This window comes from Plasmodium coatneyi, chromosome 14 (assembly GCF_001680005.1).
Source record: "Plasmodium coatneyi strain Hackeri chromosome 14, complete sequence".
Classification (NCBI taxonomy): Eukaryota; Apicomplexa; class Aconoidasida; order Haemosporida; family Plasmodiidae; genus Plasmodium; species Plasmodium coatneyi.
The window spans coordinates 1,350,269-1,363,660 of NC_033569.1; the positions used below are offsets into that span (position 1 = coordinate 1,350,269).

The following is a 13,392-nucleotide window of genomic DNA, read 5'->3' on the forward strand; positions in this document are numbered from 1 at the left end:
CTCGGAGCAGCGGGGTTGTGCTTACCCCGGATCGCTTTGCGTTTTGCTTTTTTCTGCCTTCTTTTTTTTTCTTCTTATTCATTTGAAATGTGCCATGCGAGAAATTACTTTCTCCTATTTTTTCTTTTTTTTTTTTTTTTTATATCTCTATGTTTCCCCATTTGTAGATTCCCATTTAGCGTATGTCCACGAAATGTACAAAGGGGGATCGATCCAGTTGTACCGGCCTTTTTTTTTTTTTTTTTTTTTTTTCTCTCTCTCACATATTGCATTCAAATTCGCTGCTATTACAATTTATGTAGCAACTTGTAGTGCATCCTACGCACAGCTTCGTTTCTTTGAATTTCCTTTTTTTGTTCCCTGTTCGTTAAGGAGGAGAGGGTGCCTCGTGCATTTGCGGCGTTTGCTCGGTTAACGGTTGTTTTCTCCTTGCGAACCCTTCGGTTCACCTTTTGAATGGTCTGTTTTATTTCCCCCCGGGGCCCACTAAAGTCGCAGCGAACTATGCTCGCTGCGCGAGTTGGGACCATTTTGCGAATTTGCCCGCACGCTCGTGTCAGCAGAGGGAACAAACACGAATAAAAGCATAAAATCCTAAAAGGAGGGATACTCATTGTGGGGAATATATAACTTCCCCTTTGCGTGCCTACGGGCCAAGTTAGCCCAGATAGCGATGCATATAATCGGTGGAGCTACCGTCCCGATAAGAAATTGATCACTCACCCACAAAGCAGACATGAGCAAGGGGAAGAGAATCAACAGGGAGGTTATGGGGGGAAAGGGCAAACTCAGCAAGAAAAAAAAATTCGCGAAAAAAATGGACGCTTTGAAGGGAAAGCTGTACCGTGCTCTGGGGGAGCGTCTGAGCGGTGACGAGGGGGGGAAGAGGCACCCACCGTGGGAGGCGAAGCTCGCCGGGTGGGGTAGCCGTGGTGGGCATGATCCCCCGACGCAGGCACAGAGGGAGGTGGAGCAAATGAAACAGACGAAGCAGATGAAGCAGAAGAAGCAGAAGAAGCAGAAGCGTGTCCACAACGAGGAGGACGAAGAACAGCTGTACGTAAGTGACCCGTATAGAAACGACCCCCGCAGGGGTAAGCGTCACCCTGGCGCAATCAAGCCCAATCGTCACAACGATCCACGTCAACAGGAACACAAAGTGAAGCGATTAGACGGGGTGGGCATAGGGAAGAGAAGAGAAAATTCCCACCATACGCAACTAAGGTGGGAACAAGGAGAGCATGAAAAGAGCATAATCCATTTCATGAAAAAAAATGGAAATCTCCGTTTCAATAATTACCTGGATGATTTGAGGAGGATCTATTTCTGTGCAGGACGCACAGCAGACACGTATAGAATGATGATTAAGGAGATGGAAGCTAATATGAGGGCTTTCCTTGGGGTGAAGCAGCAGCACTGCACCAGTGCTCCCCCTGCACAGTCATTAACATTGTCATCATCGTTAGCAACATCCTCTTGTGCATTCCCAACGGGGACAGACGAAGTAAACGCATTCTCGCAGAGGCAGTATCTGGTAAGCTCCACCATTGAACTGTTCTACAACCTGGGGAAGGAGGTTATGCACCTAACCCAATTGATGAAGCCCAGAAGGCACGAAATAGCAATCAGACAAAAGCTCGTAAAAGATGTCCAAATTTTCCTAAGGGGAATATACCCACAAGTATACCTCCTCATTTTTGGATCGTGTAACACAGACCTGGATCTGTACAACGCAGATATAGACATATGCATCTATAACAATGTAGAAAATGACAGGGCGAATATACGAAAATTATACAACGAAATGAAAAGGAATAAGCTTTTTCAAAATGCAACAATCAAACAAATCATAGGAGCAAAAGTGCCAATAATTAAATGCTTCTTTACACAGGTACAAATATCTGTCGACTTCTCCTTCAACCAAGTCAGTGCCATCGTCAGTACTGTAGAGACGCAGAGCTTTTTAAAAAAAGACCCTCTCCTCAAATATGTTGTAATTTTTTTTAAAATAATTTTGTCAGAATATGACTTGAATGATGCATTTCAAGGAGGCATTAGTTCTTACAAACTTTTTCTCATCATTGTCAAATTTGTGAAGGAACATTGTTTCGTTTTTTCTGGAAAGAATATCTACCTCTATATCGGAGAAGTGGTTCATAAGTTCGTTTCATATTTGTCCTTATTTAGGGACAAGTCGGAGGACAGCATGGCTTCCTTCTTCTCCGCCATATGCAATTACAACATGCCAGCGGGATCGGTCAGTCAACCTGAGCAGTATGTTCGTCTTGGCGTTACCCCCATGAATGCGACGCTCCAACTGGTGAAGAGAAAAAGTACCAAAGTTATTAAAAAGCTCTTTAATCATATATTCTGTAAATTAGGCCTAACCAACCAGAGCTTTAACGAGAAGAAGGCAGACCTCTCCTTCGATAAGTTATTTCAAGTCAGGCAATGCATGAAGGAGGCCCTCTACTCCCTAGCAGATATGCTCATACAACTTGTGAAGAAAAAAGTCCAAAACATCTCCCCGGAGTACGATGCTGCCATTTTTGCCGATGCTCTCTCCATCGTGGCCTTCTTCCACTTCCTGAGAGAGGAACGGCTCAACCGATTTCTGCGCGACTGCCATGGGTTCTTCAAACAGAGGGTGGTACCCCTACCGGGTAAGCCGCCACCCGGACAGGTGACCCCAACTGATGATGTCATCGAAATTGTTGATGAGCCAAATGGGGAAGTCACACAGCAGGAGCAGAAGCAGCAGCAGCAGGACCACCCTCCGGAATGCAAACTGGACGAGGTGAACGCACCGAATGATCAGTTGGGAAACCCCCACACGGGGAAGCGGAATCACAGCACTCATTCGGATTACCATCCCCGAGACAAAACAGGTAGTACACTTGACCACCTATTCAATCCCGCAGAGGGGCCACCCCCCCTCATGAGCTACTTTCAATGCAACACCTTCGATGAGGTCCAAGCCAACGTCAACCGTCTCTACCTATCCATGGGGCAAAAAACAAATAACCAGAATCGCCTCGTAAAGAAAGTTTGCTCCAAGCTGGTAATTATGAACTCCATGCTGGACTTAAATAAGCTTCTCTCTAACAGGTTTCATTACCACCAAATATTTTTGCCGTCCTCAGAGGAGAGGAAGTGCAAGGGCTCAGCTGCTTCGCCAGAGGAGGGTGCCCCGCAGGACGAAGCCCACCTGGCTCTGCTGAAAAGGCAGATGCTGGCCAGCTTGGTCAGGTTTAAAAACTACGACCCCAGTGAGGTCATGGGGTTGGAAATCAAAAGCGAGTTTTTTGTGAACAGCGCAGACACGGTGTTCAAATGAAGCGTCGCGCGGAAAACACAACCCCTTCTTCGAAAGGACATTTGATCGTGTTCTGTTCCTTGCGTATGCCACTTTTTTTTTTTTTTTTTTTTTTTTCGTAAACCTTCTCCTACTTATGGTAGAGTAGCATATGGCACCCATCTGGCCATTCCAATTTGTTTCTTCTAACAAAAGAGGCTCTACCGTTCGATGCACTCAACGAGGGTATACTTCCCCCGCATGTCAGTGACAACACGATCAATGAAGGAGGCCATGTTTGACATGCGCTCCTCGGGAGGTCTGTCCAAATGGGTACTTCCACCCAGGGTGACCTCCCCATTGGGGGGTGTTTCCTTCGCCTTATTCTTCCCCTTGGAGCTATACACCCCTGTTGTGCCCCCCTCGCGAAAGGCCAAATTGGGGAAGAGAAAATGCAGCACGCTCACCTGCTTGCCAGACGACTGTGTGCACTTAATATAATTCAAAAGGCTAAAAATGACGGAATACATAAAGGCATAAACCACGGGGCGCTTATTCTTATAAACGACGTTGTGCACATATGGCAGGGGACACGTCAGCGAGGAGACGTGATAATCTCTACACAAGTCCAAAATCTTCAACAAGGAAAGTAAAATTATTTGGAAACTTTTGCTGTTCACATTTTTTGGTATAATTATATGGAAAATTATATCCACGTGTATTTTTTTTTTTTTTTTTTTTAAAATGTTTTCATGAAGTTTGCACATGGTGTTTTCCTTCACATCCGAATGGACTGACTTTTCTCTACCTTCCTTATGCATGAAGTATTGGCTATTTTTTTTGAGCTGCTCATATATTGGCATGATGGATGAGGGGAGATTACTCTTGTTAATTCTGTCCAAACTGAACAACTCATTTGCTTGATTTTTAATCGTTGTCATATCGTAAGTTGATCCTTTGTTTTTTTTTTCTCCTGCATTTCCTTCCCCACTTTTAACATTTTTTTTTTTTTTTTCTCCCTTAGGGGTACTCCTCTCCATTCCGATTTTCAAATTCGTGTGTCTCGTTATGATAATGTTTCCACACCGTAATTGGGTTCCCATCTCAGGGGAGCACCTCCGTCCAGTTTCTCCTCCCCCTTGCATTTCCACGTGGCCAGTTACAAACTCGTGAAACATACCCAACTGCTCCTTCAACGTGGGGAAAACAAAATCGGTCTTGTTCATGCTTATGTTGAAAATACTTTGGTAGACATTTTCTTTGCAGAAGGCGTTCGTATCTTCACCCAAGTAGAGGATCAGACCGTTTAGGGGCTTCTCCCTTAGGCTGATTTTGCTCAGATGTGTATGAGTCTCTTCCTTCACACATGCATTATCTTGTAGGAGAAACGGGATGGGGTCACCTCGCAAGTACTTCTTCGTACTGTCGTAGCTTTTGTTGAAGGAGGCATTTTCTTCCGGTGCTGCTCCGAGTTTGCTTCTGAACTGCCCCTTGGCGTCGAAGTACTTGGACTCGGCGCACGTCAACACGGGGGTGCTATTCGTTCTGTCTTCCTCCAAGGGAGGACCTTCATGTGTCCCCGATTTGGTTGTTTGATTAGTTCCCTCGTGGGTGCATTCGTCAGCACAGTGGTCTGCATAATGCTCCCGCTGCATCTGACTTAACAAACCGTAGAGACGTCCCTTAAACTCCTTATTGTTCTTACTATGGCGTAGAAAAAGGTCTTCCACTTCGCCGAGGCTGAAAATTACGGACACTCCTAGCGTATCGCACACAGAGTGCTTAACATACAGGTGAAGGTAGCTCATTACATTCACATTACTTTTAATCAACTTATATAAGTAAAAGAGGTGGAAATATTTTACTATACAGGAAAAATAAATGTGCCGTTCTTTACGTACGGAGGGGCAGAACCCACTGGGATGAACCCGTATTGATCTATCAACCACACCTGCATCAACTTCCTCCAATTCGTCCACCGGTAGAGGAGGCAAAGACAGGAAGTTACGCTCCCTCTGTATGATGTTAAAAATGTAGAAGATATGCTCCTTGTACTCTTTCAAGTTCACAAGTTGCATGACTTTCACCTCATGTTCTGCGTGTCTACACAGAGCCTCCTTCTCAGCTATATGCTTAAAGACTAGGTCATTAATTTGCTGCGTGCCCTCCGAATTATCCACTGTGGTGGTTACCTTAGTAGCACTTATAAGATCCTCCATTTCGCAGTTATGGGTTATGGACAGCTGCTGCTTTTTTCTATTTATCATTTGAATATTTTCAAAATGCATTCTGTTCATACGTTTAAATAAGTAGTAAATATTTTTGTAGATTCCTTCATAGATGTTTTTTTCTTCACTTGCTAATTTGCTTACTTGCCAGCTGCGTCTGCATCTCACGTCTAACTGCATGAGACACCTCCAATAATGCACGTGTGCATGTAACCTTTTGAGTTGCTCGACGAACTGACTTTCACCCGCCTCAGTGCACGCCAAGGATGCACAAAATGGGAACCCCCTACCACCACAATTGTGCAGACACGTGTTCGTAATGCACTTGGCGGGGTAGCTACTCTCACCCTTGCCGCTAATGTGGACCCTTCCGTATGTCCCACGAACACGCCCCAACGACTTGCTTCCCCAATGATTGACCCTCTTCTGATAGGCTTCATCACCGATGTGCCTATTCCATTCATGTGGCTGTTTTTTTTTGTGCGCTTCTTCCCCAAATGTTTCTTTATTCCTCCCCCCCCCTGCTTGGTAACCTTCATATGAAATTCCATTTTCTTCCCCTTGGCTACATGAATGAGGAGTTTCCCCCTTGACGTGACCCAAACGGCTATGTGTACCATTCCCGATGAGTAGCCTTTTCAACTTGGACGCGCTGCATTTCCCCCTTTTTATTAACCTCCTTGCGTTTAAAGGGGGAGTTGTCTCACGTGTGAATTCACTCAAATCATAGGCGATGTCAAAGTGGGGGGCATTATTTTGGCTCAACTCGGAGAAGACAAAATTCACGTGGGAAAAAATTATATAATTAAAAATTAGCAAGTACTCCTCATAGAATCGTGTCTTCTTCTGTTCATGCTTTTTCAGTAGCCTCCTAAATGTCTGCACAAGGGTGACTATCAAGTCGCGATCAAAGCGGTAAAGCAGCAAATTGGTGGCGAAAAGGGGGGTATTTGCGCTGACATTTTTGTAAAAGCTGGTTATTCTTTTGGCCAGGCGCCTTCGCGCGGGTTTCATTTTGCTGTCCCTCTACGAGCGGGGTTGGGGTGAGCAACGAAAAACGCCAAATGGACAATTGAACAAATGAACAATTGAACAAATGAACGATTGAACAAATGACCAAATGAACAAATGTGCAAAAGAGCAGATAGCCAAGTAGTGCTACCTTGCAGGTCATAAATTTTCTCGTTTTTGCCTGACCAGTCAGGTAAAAATTGTTTGTTTAAAAAAAAAAAAAAAAAAAAAAAAAAAAAGAACGAATGGGGAAATGGCTAGCTTAATGACACTAACCGGTGGAACGACCAAACGAGGACATGAATTGTCTGCAGTTCTTGGAACAAAAAAAGGGAAACACTGCTAAGCAGCTCCGGGGTGAGAAATGAAACAACAAAAAAAAAAAAGAAAAAAAGCTAAACAAAGCAAAGAAGAGCAAAACAAAGCGTCATTTTTTTTATTCACAATTTAAAAATTAAAGATAAATTAAAATGTTTCAAAATGGGTCAAAGGGGCATCCGGTCCAATAGCGCTCATGCTACGTGTGGAGCGGCTGCACAAACAAACGGGGGTGGAAGTTTGGTACCTCCCATGGACAGTACACCTTCGCGCATATGTTGTCATGATTAGTCAGTCCTTTCTTCTGCGTCGGTCCAATGTGCTGATTCGCCAGTAAGGCATGCTTACACTCCTTTTTCGTCCTTAACACGATCGGGGTTACTTCATGTTGTACGAGATGACATATGCCTGCGAGCAGGAAAAGATAAAAAAAAATAAATTACGCCTCTCCTTTGAGCATTTTTCCGTGCGTATAAAAATGTGCCAAGCGGGAAAAAGCAGTACAATAGGGAGAGCCATTTTTTCACCCCCACCAACCTGGTCGTCACGCTCAATTTTCATTGTGCGCGAGGGGCAGGACAGCACGAAGAGCTTCCGGGACTTCCTGCACAGCGGCGAAATGTCCATGTAACGCAAAATGCCAATACACAAGCACTGCTTGTTGTGAAGGAAGTAGGAGAAACATTTGTAAAAACTCTTCTTGTAAAAATAAGACGGGATGGGAATCAAGTTCACCTGACCAGTACATAACTTTAAATTCTTGTGAAAAGCTTTGGCGTTTTTAGAATATTCATTTATGTCGATCCCAATGAGGGAATAAATTACTGAATACTCAATGGCGTATTTACTTATGGGTAGAGAAAAGGATACCAAATTATGTAGCATCTCATCCACAAAAATGTTCGCAGAAACGAGCTCGAATGTGTAAATGTACTCTCCACAATTTTCCCATATTTTGTTCATTTTCTCATTGTCGTTATAATTTTCGTACGATAAGTTGATACTTCCGTCGATGTATTCTAGGCTCTCGGAGTTTTTAATCATGCAGATGAGGTAGGGGTTCCGGTTGACGTTGAAGATGTTCAGGTTTTTGCACTCTCCCCGCAGTGGAAGGGGCGGGCCGCCCAAACGGGCAGGGGCCGAGGATGCCACAGAACATGATGCAGAGGATGACTTAGATGATTCCTCAGATGATTCCTCAGATGATTCTTCAGATGATTCCCCAGAAGATGATGATGCGGACGACGTAGAGGAGCACGTCTTTACCCGTATCATCTCGTTCAGTTGGAACGGGGCCTCACTGGCGAACACCTTCTCGTTAATATTAACATCCTTGAATTCATTTTTGAAAACCCTTTTTATCAAATTCATGTAATTGAACCTGCTCTTTAATACACTATTGTACAGCTGGTAGATCACGTTCTTTATTATGATTACTTCGTTGTCGATCCGGTAGGCGTCCTTGTCTATGAAGAGGCTGTGGTTGGCGTTGAAGATGATGAGCCTCTTCGCGTAGAACACGCCTGCCTGTATGAGATTGGTGCTGTTCAGGGCCGACCCCCGGATGAAGGCCACGTTATGGGAGAAGTCCAGGAGGTCGTTCTCGTAGTTAAACTTTGGTACATGCAGGGACAGGATGATTATGTTGTATTTGATTTTTCCACCAGGCGTTTTTTTCCTTCGCGAAGCACTATCACCGTACGTATCACCGTAGGTGTCATCACTACAAGAGCTGCTACTTCCTGGACTGTTGACATGCACGACGGGTTGTTCGCCTCGCTGTTCCGTCTGCGTCCCCCCGGTTTTCATCTTTCCCCCCTTCTTCCTTTTCCTCCTTCTCTTGCGCCTCTTTTTCCTCTTCCTCCTATGCCTTAACCAGTTGCCCGTGTTCACCTGCAAGTGCTTCAAGAACAGGTGTATGTTGTCTGGCCAGCCGCACACCAGCAGCAACGGCTTGTTCTTCTTACTGAAAATGTCCCGGTACGCCGATATGTAATTGTCCACTTCGTAGATGCCCAGGAAGAAGTTATACAGGAGGGTGCTCCGCCGGGCGACCTTCTCCTCCCGCGGGTGCCGTTCCGCGTCCCGGTGCACGGAGGCGTCATGGTCACCGTCATGGTCACCTTCATCCTGGCCGCGCTGCTGGCCGTCGCGATGCTGCCCCTCGCTGCTGCCCGAGTTTCCCCCTCGGGGATCAAAGTTGACCTTCCCCCTGGGCGCAGCGGTCCTCACTCCGGCAGCGTTCATTGCAGGCGCGTTCACCGAAGCAGCATTCACCGTAACGACCTTCACCCCTTCCCTCGCTGTTCGCACCTTGGCATTCCCCCCGAAGCGTTCGCTGATCCGCCGGTCGTTGTACTCATAAACCTTCTTCGAGATGTTCTTAATGGAGGACAGCTTGATCAGGTTATCCAGGCTGGTCGTGAGGATGATCCCCGAAAAAGCAGAAGTGTAGTAAAACTTGTTCTCCTCCCCAATGATGTAATCGACAGGGTTTAGGAAAATCTCCTTATTGATTGTTATTATGCCGATGAGGAAGGCACTATACTTTTGGTAGAGGTACTCGGTAGCCGTTTGGAAGAGAAACCCCCTCATGCATTCCGGGAACTGAAAACGATAGATGTTGTATTTGAGCCCCTCCAGGTAGTAGTACATATTTAGACTGACCCTTTCAAGCATGCGGTAGTAATTCTGATAGTTTGGTGTTTGTGCAAAGTCGAGATCGTCTAAGGAGTTCAGCGGGAGGATTTCCTTATAATTGACTGGGTTCGGTCTACCCACATTGCGTACAGTTACTTTGTTCTTATCTTCTTGTTCACTACTACTGTACGTGTCCACCTTGGCAGGGTTAGCCATGTCGTGGGCGTTCCCACCTGTTGCGGTGGACTGTCTGCCCTTCAGGTAGGGAACTATCCCCCCAAAGGAGAGGCCACTGCTGGAGGAGGAAATCTCGCTAATCTTGTTAATCTTCACACCACCGTTATTCATCTTCTCTCTGTTCTTCCGTTTTAATATGCGGTTGTACATGAGTAGCTTCAAATCTATTATGTACTTTTTCAAGCTCTTTACAGCCTTCGGTTTGTAGAAAAAATTAATTATTAAAAAGAAGAGGCCCTTACAATTGACGCTCTTGGCAAGGAGAGCATACTTAAGCTCTTCCATGCTGAGGTAGTTATACACCTTCATCGATTTTACCAACTCTTCATACGTATTGTTGGACAGTTGCAGCGTAATCGGGATGAGTGTGTGGCAAATATTATAGGTGCCTATAAACCGGAGGAGACATTCCTGATCGTCCTTCTCCTTCACGACGTGAGAATCATTAATGTTAATATTCATCTCCAAATTGTTCATGTTATTTTTATTAATTTCGTTTTTGTAATCGGAGAGAAAATCCGAGTACTTCCACTTCCTTTGTTTGTCCTTATTAAATTTGTTAATGATATTATTGTGCAGTATATCGTTGGAGCGGATTCTCTGATTCGGGTCATTGTTACTGAAGTTTAGGTTATTGCTGGCGAGGAAGATCTGCTGATATAACAAGGTATACTTCTCTGCATCTACGTTGTTAAGAATGTATAATGCCCTTGCGTTAATTACTGCGTCGTATATGATACTGGGACAAATGAAGCATTCGTTTCCTCCATTTATGCACACCTTAATATTCGTATTTTTCACAATACTTCCATACACGAAACGGTAAATAATAACTGGCAATGGAGTGAACAGAAAAATGGATTCTACCGAATTGGGGAAGCTATTATTAATCGCCTTACAAATGTATAGAAGTTGAGTTGGACTGACTGGACCCAGGATAAGTATATAATCATCGTCCTGCTTGGGAATAATCCCCATAATCGTTTTCGGACTAAACATGGCTTCCTTCAACCGCTTGAACTGAGCCCCTACAAAACTGATACACGTGATTATGATAAACATGGTGAGACATTTCCCTGCGGGGGTCACAGGAGTGTAATCTCCATACCCAACTGTCGACATGGTTATGACGCCAAAGTAGACAAAATCCAAGGGACTCACAAAGGCACGGTCTACGTCTGGTGCCTCTAGTATGTACATAATGCCTGAAAAGGTAAATAAAATTGCTAACGCTAATATTATTATCCCTATGATTATGATCTTCACGTCACTCAACCAGAAGAAGCAGGAACTGATTGTACTCTCCGCTCGTACTAGTCTCAAAAAACGAAGAGGACCCAATATCAAGAACCAGTAATTCTGACTGTATTTATTTTCACACAAGGCGTTCATTATGAGGGAGGAAACTGGAGTAGTAATAAAATCGATAAGGGAGAAAAAGGAAAATATATACTTCAGCTTATTATTCGTGAAGTATAACCCGAAGAAGTAATCAAATACACCACACCACTGGAAGGTGCATTCGATGTACCCATATAAGGATGGTACCTTCTTCATATTCCATCCTGTTATTTTAAAATTCTTGGGTTTCCTTTCCATGTAACTAGCTGCCCACAACCAGACGATACACCACAGAACGATCCTTATCAAAATGGCAATAATCCAAACAGGCTCGTAAGACAAATAATGCATAAAGCGGTGCTTTATGTAGAGGGACACACCCCTAAAAAAGAGAAACAAATTATTTGTCGACTTGGAAGACTTCATATTGTAATTAATAAAAAAATAAAAAAACTTCTTCACCTTATTTATGCATCTGATTTGTTTGAAGTATCGAGTTCTACCTTTGATTAGTTTTCTATATTGGTTTTTTTTTTTTTTTTTTTTATTGCTAAAGAGGATTGCACTTTTGGTTGCATATAGGTTGGTGCCCCCGTCGGTGTGGTCTCTACTGTGCGATTTTATATCCCTGCTGAGCATGTGTTTAGGCGCTCTTTCATCATTGTCTCTGTTATCGGGATGGTTTACCACGTCGTCTGCGGTATCTCCCTGCGTAGCACGCCTCTCTCTCCTTCTTCTGCGCGTATCATCTTTTCCAATGTAGACCTTCTTGTACCTGCCGGAGTTATCACCCCCCTCACTCTCCGACGATGAGTACTCCGAACTGACCGGCCGCATGTTCTCTGTGTGCGCCTTCAAAAACTGAGTTACCATGTTGTTCTTATAAGAAGAAGTGAATGTTAGCGGCACGTACTTATTATATATGGACGACTTCCTGGCCTTCAGTTTATCCTTGTTTGCCACAAACTTGCTCGTCTGGTGACCCAAAAAAATTTTAATATCGTCCAGACTGGCAGAGTCCTTCATTATCATGTCGTTCCCTTCGTTCAAGTTTATGTTAAAACTTAACGATCTGGATAAGTTGAAGTTTTTCTTCTTATTCACCTTTTTCATGTCGCTATTCATCCACATGTTGCAGTCATCCAGGTAGATGCTCTGCCGTTTGTGGGTGTTCGCTGATCCGGGTTGTAGACGACTCTTTCGAGAGACACCTTCGCAGGGTGATACGCCAATGGGGGATTGATCATCGAGGGGGACACCCTCCCCTGGGGGATCCTTTCTTCCCTTCTTCTTTCCCTTCTTCGATTTATACCCAGTAAAGAGCGTCTTAATGCTGTACCGTTTATTATTCCTATTGATGCTGAACAGGGCAAACGTATTCCTGCGCCTTTTGTCCTTCCCCCTCTCAATACTGATCGAATCTTTATCGTCACTGTTGGATGGGCTATCATAATAAAAGGGCTTGTACTGGTGCGAATATTTGTTAGCGTTCCTCGCCCGCGTAAAGACGTTCTTAAGGATGCGATAGAAAAAGGGGAACTGCAGCAGGATATACGAGATGAGCATACTCCCAAACTCGAGGATTATTATATACACAATGATAATGGGTCCATAGTTTGTCGAAATATCTATCGACGCGTACAGTATGAGAACCACAATTAGTAAGCTCAACACCGAGGTGAACGCCTTATATATATAATTTTGCACCCTAAACATCTGAATTTGAGTTTTTTTTTTTTTTTTTTTTTTTCCTACTTTGGGTGCCATAGCTAGTTCGCTCAAATGTGTTGTTGCGTCTTTCGCTGTTTAGGTTGTCTCCATCATCCTTACTCAAACTGCTGCTGCGTCTTCTCGCATAACCGGCATCGTCTCTCTTCCACTGATCTTGCTGCCTATGCCTTGAACTGTTGAAAGGACCCTCTTCATCTCCCTGTTCTTCCTCTTTGCACTCGTTCAGCTGCAGCACGTTGGCCGATATCACCACTTCCTTCTTGACCCCTTGTGTTGCTTTGTTCGTGGGATTATTTCCTCCCTCCAGGTCCTTCACGCTGCTTCTTCGCATCTTGGGGAGGGATTGAAATTCTTAACAGCGAACGGGAGGTGGATCGATTCATTTGTATCTTCCTTATATTGCGGGATGCAACTTTCACGTTAGGGACGCCAGGTGGCTGCGTACCAGGTGCCGGTGGTGTATCCTCCAAGAGGGAGTGTCCCCCTTGCTGGCTTCAAACCGCCTGTCCAAGATGGGCCACTCGACGGAACCACTACCTCTACGCTTCACCTGGAGACCTTCCGTCGAATGCATATTCAACGTATGCACAC

The 13,392-nt window shown here is 44.6% G+C and overlaps 3 protein-coding genes across 3 annotated transcripts; 1 reads left to right on the forward strand and 2 right to left on the reverse strand.

Annotated features, from left to right (window-relative positions):
• Nucleotides 1–736: 736 nt before the first annotated feature.
• On the forward strand, nucleotides 737–3,337 carry PCOAH_00054090 (Uncharacterized protein; the record flags this gene model as incomplete). The annotated part of the gene is made up of 1 exon (XM_020062189.1): nucleotides 737–3,337. The coding sequence occupies one exon, from the start codon at nucleotides 737–739 to the stop codon at nucleotides 3,335–3,337; it is 2,601 nt and encodes an 866-aa protein (XP_019917895.1).
• A 179-nt stretch (nucleotides 3,338–3,516) lies between these two features.
• On the reverse strand, nucleotides 3,517–6,537 carry PCOAH_00054100 (Uncharacterized protein; the record flags this gene model as incomplete). The annotated part of the gene is made up of 1 exon (XM_020062190.1): nucleotides 3,517–6,537. One exon carries the CDS (start codon nucleotides 6,535–6,537, stop codon nucleotides 3,517–3,519), a length of 3,021 nt encoding a protein of 1,006 aa, XP_019917597.1.
• Nucleotides 6,538–7,230: 693 nt separating this feature from the next.
• PCOAH_00054110 (Uncharacterized protein) lies at nucleotides 7,231–12,636 on the reverse strand (the record flags this gene model as incomplete). Its single annotated transcript, XM_020062191.1, has 2 exons — nucleotides 7,231–7,260; nucleotides 7,390–12,636. The coding sequence occupies 2 exons, from the start codon at nucleotides 12,634–12,636 to the stop codon at nucleotides 7,231–7,233; spliced, it is 5,277 nt and encodes a 1,758-aa protein (XP_019917714.1).
• Nucleotides 12,637–13,392: the final 756 nt, after the last annotated feature.